General features: G+C 37.3%; 1 protein-coding gene across 1 annotated transcript in view; it reads right to left on the reverse strand.

Moving 5' to 3' along the window:
* The window catches only part of PCCA (propionyl-CoA carboxylase subunit alpha), a 298,109-nt gene that overhangs the window by 113,636 nt on the left and 162,570 nt on the right, over positions 1-21,903 (reverse strand). Inside the window, exon 19 of the mRNA XM_027646956.1 lies at positions 17,130-17,232. Within this exon, the coding sequence (XP_027502757.1) occupies positions 17,130-17,232 (103 nt within the window). The remainder of the gene's footprint in view (positions 1-17,129; positions 17,233-21,903) is intronic.

Genomic DNA, 21,903 nt, shown 5'->3' on the forward strand with positions numbered 1-21,903 from the left:
CCAAACAACCATAACAAATCCTCCCGTTATGAAAGATTATAAGTGCTTGAAAACCACATTATGTGACACTCTATAAAGCTGTTTTTCAATTGTGCAATTACCTATTCAGCAGTTAAATAAAAGTGAAATATTGACTTAAAACAATGTTAATGGTCAAAGAATCATTAAGAAATCCTTCATCATAACTTTCACAGCAGGTGGCCTGTAAAATGATCAAGAATAATGTGCTGGATTCTGTAGCCACCAAGGTCAGTTTCTGCATACAAATCTTGCAGGGGGAGAAAAAAAGACCTTCAGAAAGTGGGCCATTCATCTGAACCAAGTTCAGAGAATTTCCAGCACTGTGAAAAGATATGTTATGCAAGCACATAGATGTATTCAGTGGGGGTAGACTGAACCAGCTACATGGAGACTACAAAGGAGCCCTCCCATGGCTCATGAATAAGTCGAGGAAATGATCAGAAAAAAATGCAGAGATGTTTAGACAGATGGCCCACTTAAAATGCCTGGGACAGGGCATAAGCAATTTTAATGAAACTTTAGATCTACCATATAAAATGTTTCTTATTTTCCCTGCCCTTCCCCACAGCCCTTCTCCCCCCACACCCCCCAAGGAAAAAAAAAAAAATCAAGAAAGGCAAATAGAAATTTAACAACTCAAACAAGAGCCTATCTTGTGATGTAAAAAAAAGGGGGAAAGGATAGTAAATTTCACACTTTTGAGCATTATTGGTTTAATAAGTTCATATACAAAGAAATATCCTTCACAGAACCTTCAACTATCAGATGAATATAAAAGCAGGGAATGGATAGATTAAAAGAATTCTAAACAGAAGTGTACTGCCAAACAAAACACAAATCTAAGCTTTAGTATCTGAGTACTTTCAACACTTTCCAACATAAAAGTTCATCGTCACACAGAAAAGATAAAAGCAGCACTTTCACAGGATTATTTTAAGAACTAAAAATTATGTGAAAGGAACCTAAGAATCTAGGTATATTTTATTCAGCAATTTGAAGTATTTTCTATATCTATTCACACCCATTCTCTACATATATTCAGATTGATTCATGTATACATATCATGTGCACTTTTACATAAAAATAGGTTTTCCTTCTTCCTACTTTATATGTGCATATGTATACATATACCCCTTTCACTGTGAATATGAAAATATACCATCATTAGACTAAATTATAGTTCTGCATATGTCATACAAAATAATAACCTCTCCTAGCCTGTGTGCCAGCTGATCAGACAAAGGCTGAAAGAATTACTCAATGGTTATGTCAAAAAGGTTTTACATTACATTTTCTTACATATCACATTTAGATCAATAACAAATATGCACATTTATAGCCACATATTCTATTTGAATAGTGACCACAGGGAAAAAATTAAATTACATGGAAGGTAAACTATAAAATAAAAAGCACTACTTTAAAAGGATGCTATGGAGTGCACTGTGCTTTGATTCAAAATGGTGTGCATCTGGATGCTCCCTTTTCCTTTAACAGAAGCTTTTAAAGCAATCTGCATCGACATATAAGAGCCCGCAATCCAGTGCCCAACGAAAACCTCCAGTGCCTTCACCAGTGAACCCCGGATCAAAGCTAAAGAAGCAGCTAAGCTAGAGCCTATAAATCTAGAGTGAAGTTAACTACCCAGATCATCATTTAACCAAGAAGTAACCCTGCAGACAACCTGATCACTCTGATTCTCTTCCACTCTGAAAGTCTCTAAGCAAGCAGGGGTTGGGTCCTGTAAAGAGAAGACACCCTAACCCAAATGCTTTGCAGCCAGCATCCTCAGCAGCCTGGCAGGGGGAAGGAACTAGAGGCTTCTCTGACAAAGCTGTTTCCACAGTTTTAAGGAGAAATTATCCTCCAAATATACAGGCAAATAACAATTCTAAGCCTCTTGAAAAACCTTCCATGGCTCTTTTAGTTTTAAATCTATCAGGTAAAGGAAGTAGGATTGCTTTTATTGCAAGTCTTGCTATTAAAAAAAAAAATAAAAAATCTGTGTTTGCAGAGTGTTATGTCCAGAGAATGAAAGAACGGGGCTATCAGCCTCCTCCTATCTTTCAAGAGAAAGAGCCAGGGCCCAGGTAAGTACTGAGGGACTCAGCACCCTACCTGCAGATGGTAGGAAGGAATGGGAGATTCATGGAGACTCAGAAAATGCAGTTTTGCAGGCTGATGAGGCATCCTCTGGGACAAAGAGTTTTGGCACTTGGTCTTATGACAGGAAATTTCTATGCACTTTGCATTTAACAAACTCAATGAAACACACAGTAACCCTGGGAGTTGCATGTACAGCCCAAGACCTCTTAGTTTCAGAGAAGAGTCAGACTGCCCAGTCCTTCAGCAGATGACAGCATACCTTGAAAATTGCAAATAAATAAATGTAAAACATATCTGAAACTGATTTCCTTTCTTATAACATGTCAGGGCCTACTCCAGTATTTGGTTTCTCTTGGAAAAAGAAAACATCACAAGCATTAATGTTGGATAAGAGATGCTGCTCCTTATCTCGTTGCAAGCATTTGTGAAATGAGAAGCAAGAAAGACTCAAATCATGTGTTCAGAAGTACAGAGAAAAGACATTTATTTTTCAAATAATTTACAAGTCTGTGTTTCTAATCTGTTTTTTCAAATCATCTTTCCTAAATCAGCAAAAGCATTTACCAAAGGAGGAACTACTTGCAAGCAGGTGTTTTTAATCAGATCAGTCAACAATATTGACTTTTGCGTGCTGACAATTGTTATGGAGAGAAAAGTCTAAAAATCTGTTCATCATCAAAAAAAGTTTGGGCTATTTCTCTTCCGTTAAAGTATTTAATTTCATAACTTTGGTTTTTTTCTAAAACTTTTTTTTTATTAAGGGAGAACTTTGGGCAGCTGGGAAAACTACAAACAATATAGTCCATAAAAAGAAAACAACAAGCCCTTTTCCCAAACAAATTTTCCTTTATTTCCTTGAGCAAAGAAACTTACTAATCTTCTTATTATGCAGATATTTAGGAATAGCCTTACAGTAATTCTCTCACCTTCTTTTTATGCACAAAGAGCTTCAGAACAAATCACTGTGAGGCAGTAGGGAGGACCAGAGCTCTTCTGTTAGCATCATCCAGTAGCAGTTATATTCTTCTATATACATGATGGTATTGGGATGTAGCTGCTTGCTGGGCAGTCTGTTTCCTGCACCTCCATTCAAACAATGGCTATGCCCAGTAATAACATGTTATTTTTCACTTTGCATTAAGTTTAGAATACTACAGGTTTCCTGTCCACCTAATAAATAGGCAGAAGGAAATTCTATAAACTACTAATATGAAAATGGAGGTGAAAATCTTAAAAATTACCTATAGATTTGATAGGGAAATAATCCAGTTATACTTCTACACATAAGACTACTTTCCATACTATTTTTGAAACATACATATTTCCATACTATTTTTGAAACGTCCAGGCAAACTTTGTGCTAGGCTTGCTGTACTCATCCCAGCAGTGAAATCTGCCCAATTTGTAGCATACTAATCTCAAACTAAATTTCCACTTACAGCTGTAAACCTGAATCAAAACACATCTGCTGCTTTAATCTGTCATCCCTTTTGTCAGAAGTTAGAATTTCAGTTATTCACCCACTTTTGCAGTAGAAGTTCTGGAGAGTATAACTCAGAAGTGACAGGACAAAATACAGTGGTTGAGCCTTCTGCCTCATATCAGGAGTAGTTCTCAAGGGAAATTATCCCAATCATCTGCACTTAGATGGATCACACTGCAGAACAGTCTCGGGACACGTGAACTAGGTTCCTCCCTGATGCATAGAAAGGCACAAGCCAGGTTCCAGAACTGCACCCAACACAGTCCAATCACAAACGGTTATTCAGTTCACAGGACTGGACTAGAACTAATCAAAAGTCAAATACAAACAGTGAGAGCATGAGCTCCTCATGATGAACTAGAAAACCACCTGTAGTGGTATACTCTCTAATGACAGATAGATTAATTATTTAAGAATACATAATTCTCTTGAAAAGATTTTGATCTTCATGACCATTTCTGCAATTTCATTCCTGCAAAACCGTAAGTTCAGTATTGAGTTTAGATATTGGGTCATAGTTAAAAAAATCCTGACACTTAAATTGAAGCTCAAACTCCCTTATTAGTTGCCCCAGTAAAAAACATATGTTAAGTGCTTAACACCTACCTGCTCCTCTCAGTTGAAAGTAATAAAAATACTGCACAGTACCACACATTTGAAAAATCATTCTGCTCATTTGATGGAGAAAAAACATATATTAGAATCAAATTTAAAACTTCCATTTTGAAAAAATCATGGCCTGACATACCAGTGCTGCCTATATCCTATAAGATAATATCATCTTCTTGAACAGATCACCATTTCTCCAACTATCAGTAGTTTACAAAGTTAATCCCTAAAAAACACATTAACCTATCTCTTTCTTATTCACAGATGCACATGTGACCCACAGACATCACAGCTAGCATGAGAGGCAGTAACACCTGACTCAAATGCAGTTTCTTTAAAGAACAAAGTTTTTAAGACACAATACATTGAAATTTTTCATTATCTGCTCAACTTACTAAAGGAAGCATCAGAGCAGGAGTGAAACATATCTACTACAGTAAAGGGAAAAGGAAAGACATCATCATAAGGTCACCTCTAAAGAAATTTGACAACAGCACTGAGAGTAAAAACATTGGTCTTCAAGGTTCATGAGGAACACAGTGCACGAACTAATGAAAAATTTTAAATAACATTAGCTAACCAAACTGAAAATATCTTTTTAGAGAACACCATCTCCAAGTGTATTTGAGGGTTTTTTTAAGAACTGTGTACTAAATGCTGTCTTTCCTGTGCTTACCAGTTTCATTTAGGTCTCCCACCTAAGCTGTATTAGGTGGGAGACTGACCTCTTTTGACATGTCAGCCCCCTTGGAACTAACCAGATTATACTTCCAGAAGTATGGAATTTCTGCTACACTTTGTAGCACTCATGATTTACCCTGGTCTCTGTAAAGCCTATCACATATGCAATATCCCAAAGGTTGTTGTTTAGAAAAGAATTCCACTTTTTTTTCTGTGCATCTTGGAAAATAAAATGCTTGCACCAGGTTTCAGAAGAATTCCAAAGTATTGTAAAAGCTCATCCATCACACAGAGCTTACCATCTCTCACAAATTTGTTGCAGCAGAACCAAGAGTCCTTCCAAGAACTTAACTATCTCACGTCAATGAAACTGGTTTTGTAATAGAGCTGTATTAATCACATTTGTCCTGTATTTTCAAAATACACCTTCAGAAGTAGTGTGTGGCATCTGAGAGAGGATACCTTAGGAAGACTTTCAGAACTGGTTTTCACAATTTTGCCTTCAGTCCCAGTCCTTCCTTTGCATTCTCTTGCTGAGGGAATCCACACAAAACAGCCATGTTCTCTCTAAACCCAAAGCTTCCTTGTTCATACCTGACATAATTTCTCTAAAACGTAAATGACTGAAGCCTCTCTTGGGTCTTCCTGTGTGAGACAAACTGGCCTTGTGTGCTGATTTTGGCTGGGGTAGAGTTCATTTTCTTCATAGTTGGTGTCTGGGGTTAAATCACGAAAGTCCTTGTCTCTGAAAAGTTGTGCTCCATCCTTTGCAGGCCTTGAACGCAACGATTTCTCACTGTAATCCAACTTTTTCAAACTGTGAGGCAGCAAAATGCCATCAGCTCTTACTAACCCTTGCTTCTGGGAAGACACACACAAATGACTGAAAGCTAAGGAAGTTGAAGAGAAGTGAGCTGTGGAAAGGTGCTGCAATACTCAATGTAAGGAGACTGAAGCTTAAATGGTCGTAAGACTACCAGGAGTTTTGAAATCACTAGAATAGAGGTTCAGTCTATTCGCTCAGAAAGCTTCACCTAAATACAGACCAAAGAGTGGGGGGAAAAAAAACAAAATCACAGCTAGTAGAGGAATAATGCTGACAATATTAGTAAGCACCTTAAAATGATTGTCATTTGCCTGAGGATACAAGCAACAAAAAAAAAAAAAGGCTTTGCTGCAGGGAAGGGAGCAGGGGACAATACAGAATTTAAAGAAAAGTGCCCTCACTAGTTCAAGGAAACAAACAGGGAAAAGCTGTCAGTTCATGGCATCTCCCTTGTCTAAGGACATTAACAACCAGGTGCAGCCAGGTAAGGACCTGCTTTAAATTTCACTGTCTGGTTGAAAAACAGGCAGAAGGGCCTGGAGAAAATCATTACTGTGTGATGAAGGTGCGTCACCATCCCTGCCACCATCCATGGCAGAGAGAGGAGACTCAGAAACGCATATTAGAGCACTTGGGTAAAGACAGAAGCTTAAAGCCTAGGAACCAAAATTTTTTTTGAAGTGTTTTTGTAAATCTGGAATTCAATATGCAAATAACTTATTTGTATCATCTCACTACTAACTGCAGCAAGATTAATTTTACTAAGCACCACAGAGAGACGTGTCATCATCTCCTTTCTGGGTCACAGGGTAAACATCCCTGATTTCAAAAGAACCAGGTCCTGTGCTGTTCTTTCCTGCCCAGTCTTTCTCACACTACAGGCTTTGAAGATGCATGTTAAAGGGAAGCCACAACCAAAACAAACTCCAAGCACCACATCTAATTACACAGAAAAGTAAACTACTAAAGAAGGATCTGTGACAGATATTAAAGAATCATCCATAATCATAAAAGGAAAAGTCATCTGAGCAGTCTCAACACAGATCCAGGGAAAAATATCCAGGCCTTTGAATACCTACCATGAAACAAAAGAAATTGGGGTATTTTTTACTTAAGGCACTATCTACCCCAAGTATCCCAGCAAAAACATGATGACATATCCATGCAGTTTTCCATTTAAGATTCAAAATACCACCAGGCTACAAAGGTAAAAATATACAGTACCTAAGGTGGAACAAAGAGGGTTACCTCAAATACAGTAGCAGATGACTGATTTTGAGTTATGTAAATATCACGCATGAGATTCAACTCCAAGATAGCGAAAAATGAGACAAGCACTCAAGTACTCTCAAGTACTTCTCCCATTAGAAATACAAAAATCTACATTGCCACAAAGTAAACAGGCCTGTGGTCTTACATGTAAAGAAATGAAAAATATTATTTTTTTTATTATTGCTTCATAATGAACATACCAGGAAATATCCTAAAAAGAAAGCAAAGAAAGACCTCCAAGACTTCTTAGACAAAGGTTGGTTTCTTTTTCTCATGAAAATATCTCTTCAGCATTTTCACTTAAACACCAACACACACACTAAAACATACAGAAGAGACTCACCTCTCAAAGTTGAAAATAAAGAAGTCCTAGCTCAATCTTGTATGTCTACACTTTTAATCTTACCCTTAAACAAGACTGAATAATTGAGCATAACCGCGCTGAAGGTTCAGCTTCTACACTGGCATATCTAATTTCAAGTCAACAGCTCTTTTACTTAAAATATGTTAGATAAAAAGGTAATATGCTCTCTGTAAGAGTTCCCTGGAGGCTAGAAGAACCAATAAATTAACTGTTACCATATGTTTGGCTCCTCTTGGCAAAATTCAGTAACAAGACACTGCCAAACCTCTTCTGGTTGGTAATAATATTTGGTAGCTTATAGTACAACTTGGGAAAAAAATGGACAGAAAACTTGGAAATTAATAGAAGAAAGTGCATTTGTATTCTTGTATAGTTAGCTATATGTTGTTGGAAGAAATACTGTAACAAAGTCAACTCCACTGGTCTGATTTGTAACAAACATCTGGTTTCTCAGGAAGAGCTGTATCAAATGCAAACTCAACCACTCCAGCTAGTACAGCAATCAAATATTCTGCATTTGAATTTTTTAAACAATGATAGATATGTACAATCTACTTTGCAAATGGGAAGGTTTGCAAAATTAGTATTTCGAATGCATATTACTAGTGCTTTGATTATAGTGGGTTCATTTCATTATAAATGAGCAAAGTCTGGGCTTATTTGCAATGCCATGTTCTTAGGTTTTACTTATGCTAAAATTAAATGCTTCCCTCCATTCACTCCATATCTTTTATACCTACATAATTGAGACTGAAACATGTTCCATAATTGGAACAAAACACACTAAAAGCCTTTAACACTACACCTCTAATTATAGTTATAGACTGGGTATTTTAAGGACATATATACATACTTTTTTTAAAATTCCAACTAAACAGGTGAGGGTGAACCTAGCTGGTCCTAGTCCTTTACCAAGATAAACAGGACTTGCTCTGTAACATGAAAGTTAAAAGAAGTCAATGCTTTTTCAGGTATGAAAATGTTTATTTTATTTTTGTAATCATCTATGACAACAAAAATTCATTATTATTCTCTCTTCCAATAAAATGGATATAGCCTGTTGTTCATGCCATGATGGTTTGCATGTAGAGGACACTTAAGAATTCCACATTTCTTTAATCAACTGCATCACCCCAGTAAATTCTAATTTTGATATACAAAAAAGTACTTATTAGTCAGCTTACAGTTTCCACACACATCTGGCAAGTAGTGTGAAGTAGGTTGACATGTATAGGCCAGACATTTCACTTTTTAAAGTCATGTTATTGCCTGGTTAATCTTATATTCCCATTAATTTGATATAAGCACTTACAGGTAAAAATAATCCTAAAGTGTAGGTCTAAAGATTATAATATAAGCTTCTGGAAGGTTTTATCAGAGGGAATGTATTTTTTGTCACTCTATGGAAGCTTCCCTCATTCAGACATTTGGGATTTTATTACAAATCTTCTCTTACTGTATTCATGTCCTGATTTCTTATTTTTTAAGTAAGGTAATTTCTATGAAGACTTGACACTGAAATCAGAGACTTCATTACCCCCCAAAATATATCCACAGTTTAAAGCATTTAAGAGGGTTAAACAAAATGCAAACATTTAATGCAACATTAAGCATGCGAAATAAAAACTTGATTGCCTAAAGAAAGCATGCTATGCTGTTACCCTGGTGACAGGTTAAAAAAGGATTGTGAGCTGAATGGCTGTATGATATGAAATTAAAATGTTTCACACTGAACAATCCAAAATGAATTGGGAAAGGTTAGAGCAGAGGAGAGAGAAATCAATTCTCCAATGGCAATGGTGAATGGAAGTGAAGTCTGAATAGGATTTGCCAGTGGGGTGCAACAGCTGCCAAATATCCTGCAGCCAAAGAATTACAATAATACTGATGAAGTGTGCAAGAGCTTTTGGAATCATTGCAGGGAACAGAGAAATACTCCTGCAATAATGAGGCCATTCTGTGTCCCATCCCACTTTTGCAGTTGAATCAAAGGAGAAAGAAATGGTAGAAAATTGTAATACTCAACAACAAAGGTATAAATGAATTACCTATCCCTTCAATCAATATCTTGAATTTAACTACAGCCTTTGTGAATCATGAATGAAGCAAGCATGCTAAAAAATGGACAAATCAAAACACATACATGTAAAAGTATGCAGACAATACTGAATGAGAGACTCTCTTCTCATATATTTTGTTGACAACATTTCTACAGCTACAGCATCCAGAATAAGCTATACGCTACACAAACAAACAGCAGGACACAATCAGTGCCTCAAGGAACTACACAAGGTAAGGTGCTGATGGTCATGCTTATCTTTATGTTAATCCTAGGAAAGAAATATCAGCAAATATTCTCATGGGATGCAGTTAGTTACACATGCATTTCCTGAGCTTAGAGACCCCAAAAGTCATGAAAAACTTTGCCTTTCCATAAAATCCTCCTACACAACTTAATTCTTGCCCTTTGAAACTCCAAATAAAACATACAGAAGGAGATGAAAATCTATGCTAAAAATAGCTGTAAAATGACCAGGGAGCACATGGCAATTAGCACACACCTTGTTTGTCCTACATTTTCATGCATATACTTTTTAAACACAGACAAATATTAAAGAACAGGTTTCGGAGTTGTAAACCTGCAGGAGAGGAAATAATTGTTGGGCTTATAGGAGGCATCAAAGTAAATGAAATAGAGAGAGGTCTTCTAAAGAGAGGATCTTGCAAAAGAGGTCATAAGAAAAGCATGGATGAAAAAAAGGCTGGATTCACAACTAAAAAAGGGCCAGGAATTTGCCACCACAATAGAAAAAATTCACATATGTATACTACACAAATTCAAGTTTCAGTGAACAGGAGCCACAGAAGCTATAAAGTTCCTACAACAGATGCTGTTTTCCCAGAAGACATGGTGAAAATAAAAAATAAACATAGGGACTTAGCCAGGTCCATTTACTTTGGTGAATGGCTTTCCCACCAGCAAGATTGCATGCCACTGCTTTGGGGATCTTCTCAAGAGATACACAGCGAGATTCAAACTTGAAATAATTACTATCTTCACAGTGATTTCATAATGGTTAGTAACTTCAAAGACTGAGCAAGTGTCATTTCCTAGATGTCCAGAATACCTTTTTCCCTACAAATGACAGGGATGACAGGCTATAAAAGATTCCCATGACAGACTGTTCTGTTCCTGGAATATAAGTTCATGAATCATATGAAACAATGGTTCTGCTGTCAAATGACTATATAAATACCTTTTATTACTTGTGTTATCAATTCTGATTCCATTAATTTAATCAAATCAAAGTATTATACATATGCTCTGTAGAGTCATAAACGCTACCTTAATGTCCCATTTCGACTTTTATATTTTCCACAGAAGTTCATTCCCACTGGCCAAAAACACACATTTCATATATTTGCATCTACTTTTTTGTCTGTAGCACATAAAATCCTCTTTCTGTGATAACCAACCGAGCAACCTAGAAGGGTAAATAATACCAGATTTTAAAGACAGTTAGAATATTATATAGGGCAGCTGTTTTTGCAGTGATTAAGCAAGATTACAAAAAAAAATACAGTAATTATTTATGAGATGTCAAAAGAACAACATTAGATAACAGCTAGACAGACAAGAGCAGGTTACCACAACCAGAAAAGCCCATTAAAAACACAGATATCACACGAAAAAAGGGAGATCAGCATCTTAGTACCTTGCTATTCTGTGGGGGAAAGAAAAAAACCACACAGTGGAATAATGGTGTGAAGCTGCAGTAATTATATAAACATACCAAGGCCTTTAGAGGCTTAATGATAAATCATGAGAAGAATGCTTGACTTGTTGACCAGAGGACCACAACAGTAAGGATAAGACAGTATTATTTTCCTCAGCTAAGGATGACGGCACATCTCCAAACTCAGAGAATGAAAAAAGCCACAAGTGGGCTGGACTTAGTCATCCTTGTCAAATGAAAACAAAGTGGTTTATCTCTATGCGCACTACAAGGTACTTGTAGGGTACAGCAAAGTATACATCTTTACCCATACTTGCAATAACTGTTCATGTTATTACTGCAGTTCTAGGGAAGAAAAAAAGACAGAATTCACATAATGCAATTGGTGTAGTTCAGCAGCATCTGTGGCTGTGCTGAAAGTAAGAACTCTCTCCCTTTCCAAGAGGTCGGTTCAGATTACTCCAGTGAATTTTCTTGACATCATCTTCCTTCTTTTTAAAATTAATGCAACATAACCTTATTTTGTGCTGCTCCAGCAGTGCAGGAGAGCGAGAAAGCTCTCCTACTGGGCAGCTGACCATCCTTCCATATGGGAAAGCCCTAGGCTGGCAAAGAGCTGGCTCTGACCCAGACTCCAGCAGGGTAATAGGTGTAGCCTATGTGAAAAGCAAGCATGCCTGAGAGGTGTGGGGCTCTACTGCTCTCTGAGCAGTTCCCTCACTGCCCTATAATCAAGCAATGGCAAGGTAAACATCAACATAGCTGTACCAAACCAACCTAGATATGAACCTACAACAATTCATTAAGTAAAAAGCTAAATATATTAATTTCTTCTCTTGCAGTTCACCAGTTGTGTTATGTTCACTGCATTGGACCCCTGGATCTTCAAATTTTTAAATGACAAATTTAGCCCAACTATTCCAGAACTTGACAAAAACTTGCTTGTATTTTATCTCTAATTTTCACTATACTCTTCCCTTCCTGCAAAAGTATTACTTTATGTCTAGAAAGCATCATGGATTTTAGGTCCCAAAATACTTTATACATGTTGATAAACACATATTTACAAAACTTAAATAATGCAGTGAAGTATTAAGGTCACTTTGTCTTTTCACAAACTGAGGCCAAATTCAATTGATTCCCAAGTCCCACAAGAACAGCTAGAAGTTTAACTCAAGACTCCCTAAACCAGTCTTCTATGTTAAACACATGAGCAAGAAAAACCTTTAGATTTTATTTGGTTAGCAACATAAAACATTTTCCAATGTGTTACCATCTTTTTGCATGTAGTATCAGGCAATATGGGTATGCAGACTTGCTGGTTTTTTCCAAGTCATAAATGATGAAAGGGTAAAACCCATAGAAAAATTAGGAAAATACACTTAGCGGCCAACACAAGCAACGCATAGGAAGTGCTGTAGGCAATTGGGTTTAGAAGTATAAACATCACATTAGTAGACCCATGAGATAGCATGATGTAGCCACACCTGGAGAGACACTCTCCTATTCCCCTCCCAACCCACTAATGAAAACAAGACTGAAGCCAAAATACGAAGATTCAACTATACAACATCATTTTTGGTCTCAAAGACTAACTACATCAAACAGACGTAAAATAAGCTGGATTCACTTCAGCCACAATGTGTTTCCACTTGAAACAAGACTGAGTTCTGTCTAGAAGACCTTGGGGTTTTACTAGATGCTGTAAATCTGTTCAGCAGCTGTGGGTGGCACCAGTTTCACAATAAAGTGGACCATGAAGTAAGTAGAAAAAGTCCTAGGTAAAATAACTGAAAGCTGAACAATGAAACAATCATTAATCATTCATAGCTATTTCCTGTGGGAAATATGTGCCCTTATTATCTGGATATCACAATGAAATATTCACATTAGTATGTGGTTCACAAAATACCAAGCACTTTCACTACCTAATCATCTTTCAAAAATACTTTAAAAAACCCCACAACCATAAAGAACCCCAAAAAACCAAACCACCCCACAACCACGTTTTTCCCAAGAAAATGGGTTAAATAACCAACACTTAAATTAAAAAAAAAAACAAGCAAGCAAACAAACAAAACAAAAAATGCTCTACATATTTGATTGTATCACAAAAGTAAATGGCTATATTCCTGTAACTCTGAGCATGCACAGATCTCCAACAGCTGTTCTAGCTAAAGGCTGGCAAATTAGTCCTAGGAGACTGTTGGTGAGGCCAGGGGCACATATATAGCAATGCAGACAGTGGAAACTCACCTGTGGGTGCTCCACCCAAATCATAACACCATTTATTCTAACACAGGAAAGGCAAATCAGCCTTCAGCTTGTGGCCTGCATTAATCCAAACACCAGCCAACATACTGAAACGAAGAATGTCGCTACAGGGGTTGGGCCTGACTGAAACTAGCTGAAGAAAGTTGAGTGTTCGATCCAAAGGTGGCAATACCTTGCTCATGATCAGAGCATGTTCCAGCAAGAACCTTATAGCTGATGATTCATTCACCCAGGGGACTGCAAAATACATATTTTCCAGTCACATCCCATCAAATATCATTGATTATAGAGGAGAATTCTCCTCATGAGGCTGCTGCTAATCCGATCTGTGGCACAGAGCTAAGGCTCACCTCTGCATTCCTTTTATAAGCCATCCTCTGCTCACCTCTTCCTTCCTGCTACATATTCCCACTCTTGTAGCTGTTCCAGAATAACTTTACTTGTCATGAGTAACCTGATTCTGATAGAATGATCCAACATAAGCTATTATTAAATGGCTGCTACACTAACATGGGTCGTTTTAGTAGAACCAGAGTAGAAAGCAACTACACACAAAATCACACCTGCATACCCAGGGAAGAGGAGGAAAGACAGAGCAAGGGAGGAGCAGGCTGCAACAACAATTCCTTAATCTGGCTCAGCTGCATTTCATCTCATTATAGTCTCAGTAACCCTAAAAGTGAAAGCCAAAGCTTCCGTGAAAATTTCCAAGCATGGTACCTTCTATTTGACTAGAATAACAACCTTGATTTTGGGCTGAATAAGTCATAGGGGAAAAAGAGAATCCAAAATACCCCTGCAGTTTGAAAAGAATGAATATTATAAATACAGCTCCCAAAAAGGAAAAGAAAACAAATTAAAATCAAAGGTAAGCATATAACTCAAGTTCAGAAGAAAATTGTCTCTGTGACAAGTTTAGAGGAAATAATGCATGATTTCAAAATACTACTCTTCAGTAGTTTTTTGCACAAAAATTGCTCAATTGCTTTCAGTGTATATATTAAAAAAAAAAAATGCTGTCAACATAAATAGTGCCAGAGAGTTGAAATTCTGAAGGTGATGATAAATGTACCAAAGTACTTGTCCAAAACATTTGGAGAATGTTACAGATGAACTTTGGAGCATGCAGTCTGTCTAGTCCGCTTACATCCTCCAATATGGATTTAAAACTCACACAGACTCCAAATGCCCAATTCTGCCATAGTGAACTGCATCCAAGATTACAAGCAGCCTTTTTGATTTGTTGCCAGTAGCACAGGTTCCTACTCTGCACTTTTTGTTTAATAATATTTTTCAAACAAATTGCAGTCCTATCAATAAAGATGTGCTTTTTCCCTGGCCACATTCCTGCTCCTTAAAAAGCACCCATATATGGAACACCTTCAAAAACAAGTCAGATGCAGTTTGGGTTAGTTAAGGACATGGTGAAGGATCCTTGATGGTACTGTAGTTACTTGTATGCTCCACAGTCCTCAGTCCCCTCTAGAGGGAGTTCCCTAACTGCTCTAAGGAATGGAAAACACTGTCCAAGACACTGCACAATCCTTGGACCCCATTCTGCCTTTGCTTTTTTGATTTTCCCTCTGAATGAGCTGCATGATTTTTGGAAAAGGGTATCATTATCAGGTTTGGTTTCTTCAGAAGTTACTTACCAGTAAGCGTTTTTGCAATAGCTTGTCCTTACTTGGCCTCAAACAGGCAGCTTTACTACGATTTAAGCAAGTAGATCTAACAATATATATGGATTCAAACCATGACATATTGAATAAGAACCACATTCAGTCACCACTTGGAGAAGATTTTAAGGCTCGACTTTAAGGATTCATTCCAGATCTGCATATGCCTCAGATAGAAAAGTCATCCTTTGAAAGCTGAGCTGAACATAAGTACACCTCATCATGGCAAGAGAAAGTGATCTTTTCTATACTGAAAAGATTTATTAGCTTCACCACTTAAAATCTGAAAAATCAGACCTTAATCTAGTTTTACAGACTTCATGTGGCCAGATTCTGTGGCCTTCTCTGCTCATGGTGGAAGAATATATGTGACAGAGTTTAGCTAGGACTCCAAAAATGAACTAGTTTTTTTCAAAGCAGGAGTGTATTTGTTTCCCTAACACAGCACAAAAACAGAAGAATGACCATGCCCGACTGCTCAATGCAATACTTCATTTACATATTGATATCTCAGTTAAAATAGTTGTATATGTCTTTTATATTCAGATATACAGACACCTAGTACTGAAAAAAGTACTTGCAATAGAAACAAAACATTAAAAGACTACTCAAAAATTTGATCCCTTTTCTTTTCAGCTAATAAAAACATTTTACAGGGCAGAGAAAAAAAATCTCAAATCAGAGCAGGGAATGCAAAAGCAGTTTAATAATCACTACTGAAATCAGCAATTCCTATCCTTACTCTAAGTACAAAGTAATCCACTACTTCTGTGTAGCAGTACCAGAGTATTTCACTTTCTTATGCTGGCCAGTAAAAACTACAATCAAGGCTCCTCCTCATTTTCCCTGATTTGTCTTTATTTAGGTAACAGTGGCTTCTGAGTGTCTGTTCTTCTCCCTATGCCATTCACTAGAGAGGATATAACTTGTGGAAGGAAATAAAAGGATGCTTTACCTTCCCCTATAGATGCATAAGGCAAGCAATGACCCAGCTCTACATATGCTATATATTACAATGCCATTATGCTTGCCCTAAGTGCCTCTTTCTTTTTTTTTTTTTAATACCATATGGTACTAATTATCTTCGTGGGTACAAAAAAAATAAAGACTTCTTGAAACCACGTTTGATTTATTCCTGACCACTGTAAAATCAGTAATAGAATACACTGTCAAACCACTGGCATGGAATGTGAATAATGTCTGTCCTGCATTCTGACTTCCCTCTCAGACAAACATAAATGTAACTATATTACAAAATGTGAGGTGAGGAGAAAGAGTTATGCGGAAGTTAAGATTCACTGTATGCAACCATTTCGAACATCAATGACCCAAGCAAGCTTCACAAATTCAGTTATTCTAATAGAAGGTCTCAAGGCATCGACAATGATGGGCCTGAGGACAATAAAAGCTAGAAACACCCTACAGGAAAAAAAGCATATCATTCCAAAAACCCAAAGAAGTGAATCAGTATTTTGACATGGGCTACTGCAATGGTTGTCCAGTTAACAGTACTGCCCAGGTTACTACGAGCTGCTATTCAAGAAAATGAGGTAGCAGGGGAATAAAAGCACCAAAAAAACCATACTTAAAGCAAGGTGTTAACTCTTCCAGTATTTACCAGTTGAAGTGTTTTCTGAATTAGACTCTAAACTAATAAGGTTCTTCACCAAGGTAGCAAATTACTTGAAAGTCCACAATATTTTAAAGCTCCGTAGCTGAATATTCATATTACCCCAAAGTGCTTAGATTGCTTCAAATGGGCACATGGGAAATTTGTGATGCTCAATTTGTGGTTAGTTACTAATGCAGCAACATTTTGCATTAATGAAACTCCTGATGTGCATTAATTACTGTACTGGCTTGTAACACATTTTTGTGTCTATTAGTTTGCTAATACATAGAATAAAAATAATCATGTACGACTCGTGTGAGTAGGGAAATGTAAGCCACAGTTCATTTGAATTTAGAAAAAACAGACTATATTAAGAAGCCATGTAGTTTCTCACCAGTTACTCTTGTGCATGAGAAGATGCCATAACAAAATGCATCAGCACATCTGAGTTCCTAGAAATGAACTTACCTTGGAGTTCCCAGAAATCTCTGTGATCTCAGTTGTTCAGTCACATACAAAGATGCTGCTGTTGCCAGCAGTTCTCTTCTTTCAAGATCTGTCAACTTGTGTCCTAGTTTTTGGAAAGTAGTTTAAAAAAAATTAGATATCACAGACCAACACAGACACAAAAAGTAACAACTACCAGTAAAAACGCTGCTCAGTCCTTATACGTGAAAGTTACATTTTTTTTCCCCTCTAAATTAAGATGAGGCTTAGCATAGCAGACCCTCTGAGTTTCAGAGTTTAAACTGCATGCTTTCATAAAGATCAGTCCAGTTGCTAACACTGGTATATCTGTTAAAAACAGTTTGAAAACTGAAAGAAAAGAAACTGAACGATGCTGCAAGCATCTTGTTTCCGTTAATGAAATGCCACTAGTTGACATGTTGTGCCTCATGCTGGTAAAGAATCTAATTGTACATTAGAACTCAAAATATATAGCATTCTTCCTCATTACTTTATCTGGCAAAAGCTACAGATCTTCCAAGCAAAAGGTATAACACAACACTATAAACCCAAAAAACAAATGTGGATAATGCTACTTGTCAGCCCTGGGTCATTTAGTGTCATTTGTGTAATCAAGGAGTCAAAGTCACCTTTGACACTTCATAAGCAGGAACTGGCTCAAAGTAGCCTAAAACCTGAAGGCAGGCAACCTAACAAATCTTTGTGCAAAAAGGTGCAACCAGGGTGACTGGAAGCAGGTTTCCTCCCAGCCTGGTCTTGTTCCAGAAAGTGAAGGTTAATTAGAGCTTCAACTGTCCATTCAACAGGCTAAAAGAGCACAGTGACAGAACTTTGTCCTCCCCATCTTTAGGTTAGAAATGACACAACACACATTTGGTATGAAAAGGTGGCAAATAGGAGGCCAAGAGTGATGTGAGAGTCCAGAGGAGCGTCACCAAGATGATTAGAGGGATGAAGCACCACTCCTATAAGGAAAGGCTGAGAGAATTGGGATTGTTCAGCCTGGAAAAGTGAAAGCTTCAGGGTGACCTAATTGTGGCCTTCCAGTACCTGAAAGGTGATCACCAGAAAGATGGAGAGAGACTATTTACAAGAGCATGTAGTGACAGGACAAGGGGAATGGCTTCAAACTGAAACAGGGTAGGTTTAGATTAGACATCAGGAAAAAATTCTTTACTGTGAGGGTTGTAAGGCACTGAAACAGGTTGCCCAGAGAGACGGCTGCCCACCCCTGACAGTGTTCAAGGCCAGGCTGGATGGAGCTCTTAGCAACCTGGTCTAGTGCAGGGTGTCCCTCCCCGTGACAGGAAAGTTGGAACCAGGCGATCTCTAAGGCTCCTTCAAATCCAAGCCATTCTATGATTCTATGAGAGAGAGTAAAAGGACAAACAAAGTACTCAGTTCAGAAGGCAGTGGCAAGAAGCTAAAACTGACACAAAACAGGACAAAAAGTGCAAAGCGGAGTAGTCATGAAAAAAAGAGGCAAACTTTATATTCTTGGAGAGACATTTTGTAGAGGTGAAAGCAAGAGTGTTTCAAAGTCAGAGTGGGGAATTACACAATAAAGGTAACAAAAGATCAAGGCTGAGACTGAAAGACTTAGCTCAACAGTTATAACACAGCTCTCAAAAAGTGCTTTATGTATACATATCACAGCGAATGTCATCATCCACGGCAAGTACAGATTTCACATGAAGTGATGAGAGAAGAGCTTCAGAAGGCTGTATGCCCCAGAGGAACTCTGCCCAGGGGGAAACATTTGCTTCCAGTCCGGCAGTAGAGAAATAGTTACATGGATCCAATCTACATCTCCACTCTCCCATCACCTCAGCATTATGGCATGTAATGTAAATTCACATTCCCCAGTACTGGTTACTAACAAGTGACAATTTATATGAGTAGCATAAAATCAGACTAATACAATTTTCAAGAAAACCCAAAATGGAGGCTGCTGAAAAGGACTGGAATAGGCTTTTTAGTAACAAATCCACAATTTCAAAGCAGGATGTCTTCTGCACAGAACCCATCATTTCACTAGGCATATTAAATAAGGACAGGTAAAGAACCCACTTTAGCACCTCAGCAATGCAGTCATGCCACAGTGATGGGAATGCACTCATTTACAGTCCAGCTAACAGTACAAAGGAGTTATCATAGGTCAAAAAATATAAATTTAAAAATAACAAAAGCCAGCAAATCCACATCAGTCTTTTTTTAATTTAGTCCACATTAACATATTCTGGCTAAATATTACTGCAACTTCCTTTGCTCAGTGTTTATTATTTTTTTATCTGCCTTAAAATGGAAACTGTCTTCCCTTCAACAAACACATGCAGAAATACAAATGCTGAAAGGTTGGGAAACTGGCTTGAGAAACAAACTGGATCTTTCCTTTGCCAGTTATTAGAAAAACTGACTGCACAGCAAAACTCAAAAAACGTTGAACTTTTGTACTATTTGTATATATATATATACACACATATGTATATATATATAAGACTTATATAATTATACAATGCAACAACATCAACTATCTGGATCTGAAATGTGCCAATTTTCCAATTATTTACACATAGTGAATAAGATCTGAGATCCCTTTTTCCAAACACTGAATCTAAAATTGATGATTTGTTTACATGTCTCAGCTAAAGACACATGAGGAATCTGTCCTAAAGCCTTTGCTTTTCAGTCCCCCTGCCTATCACTCATCACAAGACCATGTGACTAAAACTGCATGTTCCCACCTGCTCCAACACACACTGTTAGTATCAACTCATATAGAGGCAAAAGGTAAAACTAGAAAGATTCCAATTCAAAGGTTTTATTGCATGACCTTCGTCTTTGATGAAAATCACTGACTGCTTTTGCGCTTGCTGTGCCGCAAAAACTATTTTCTCCTAATACATTCAACAAAAATCAAACTCCAAACAGTGAACAAAGGTCAGTCAGTTGAAACAGGTTAATAACTGATCAAGAGTTACATTCATTTCTTCATTATTACACACATGAAAAAATATTCATCCACTTTCTCTATTTGTCACTGTTTACATCAGTTGTGGCATAGATGTGGCAAGTGGAAAACCAGTCATGACTGTAGTATCCAATGTGGGATTCCGGGGAGATAATATAAACTTTTAATAGGAACGCATCAAAATTAGGTTTTGGTCTTTGGCAATAAAGATACAACCCTACCACAGAATGTCCTTAGCATAACTTTAGAGGCATACATCAGAAGTTTGATTAAAGGCTGCTTCCTAAGGATGGCAATTTACTTTTATTAAAAAAGACAGACTGCTGTCAGTACCACACCTTAGCTCTCTAAACTCCATTCCCATTTCCCTTGCTGTCTGCTCTTGTTCTGCTGCAATGCTCAGCAGAATTCTAAACAATTTTAGAGTCAAACTTTCAATTAAATTACTATATTCAGAACTACACAGATGTCCCAGATAGTAATACCTTTGTTTCCCTTCAAGTACTATTTTACTTCAGAAGCCACATCTCAGGATGTCTTGAGGTATAAAGTTAATATTCACCACCAATAAAGATATAACAAAACAGCCTTTCACGTTGACCATACAGATGGATCTGAAAAGTAACAAAGCTACCTTTGGAGCAGTTGTCCAAGTGCCCCCTGGGTAGGGAATGAAATAAGTAAGTAGTAAACGTTCCCCAGCTTCCAGTATGGGAAGTTCCACCATCACGCTCTCCTACTCATCACTGCAGACTCCTGGGCTACACAGAGATTTCATCTCCACAATACAACGTCGAACTGATACCTCCCAAATCTCTCTACTTAACCTAGGATATACTTCTGCATTATCACTATCACCAGTGAGTTGAATTATATAAGGTAAATGTAAAACAGAATTAATGGTTACAAAATCAAGTCACAGCTGAAGGAGTGGAAGCACTGTTGTTCATATTATTTAAAACTAGACTGCACACATCTATTACTACTAAATAGCAGAACGCTGGTCAGAAGGAAGACAAGAAAAAAAAGTATTTCTCTCTCATTTCCCTGATGTTATGATTGCTTAAATCAATATTATCCCAGTATCCCCCAAGCTGAGTCAAAAAGGTTCATGCAATTACTTTACATAACCAACTTCAAATTAAATTACATAAAAGGTCATTTTTCCCATAACAGTCTCATTTGCATTTTGTCCTAGAAATGTGTTTCCTACTATCAATTACAGGGAAAAAACAAAACAAAACAAACAAGCCCTGGTTATGTGTCCCAGTCTGTTACTTAATACTTGAAGAGTGACTGTTTTCTGATTGGGAAGACTAAAAATTAAAAGCAAAATGGGTAAAATGGAAAGTGTAATGCATAATTCAGATCCATACCAATGCTGGCAATGTTTAGTATCATTCCTAGGTTCTGTTTTGGCTCAAGTTTTTTCCCCAATGGATTTTGAAGTTGACCATTACAGATGGCATGTATACCAGGGGTAGGTGGAGGCAGAAAAAGTTGAATATTATTAAGGGTTTAATTTCTTGTGAAGTTGAGCAGAGCTCTGTTCCACCCAGATGGTCACAGTAAAAGACAGACAATACTGTCTGTGTAAGCAATCTCAAACCATTCAGAATAGTGAAGAAGTATGTCTCAGAGAACTCATGATCACTTCTAAGATGGATGCTACAGTATACAGAAACAAAACCTCTACTATTTTGAATTATAAAGGAATTAGTGACACACCAAGAAATGTTTTTTGGCCTCACCTACCAGAAAGAAATCAAATAAATTGTTAAGTCAACTTTTTTACAACCCAGT

This window comes from Corapipo altera, unplaced genomic scaffold (assembly GCF_003945725.1).
Source record: "Corapipo altera isolate COAL_440 unplaced genomic scaffold, ASM394572v1 0, whole genome shotgun sequence".
Taxonomy (NCBI): domain Eukaryota; kingdom Metazoa; phylum Chordata; class Aves; order Passeriformes; family Pipridae; genus Corapipo; species Corapipo altera.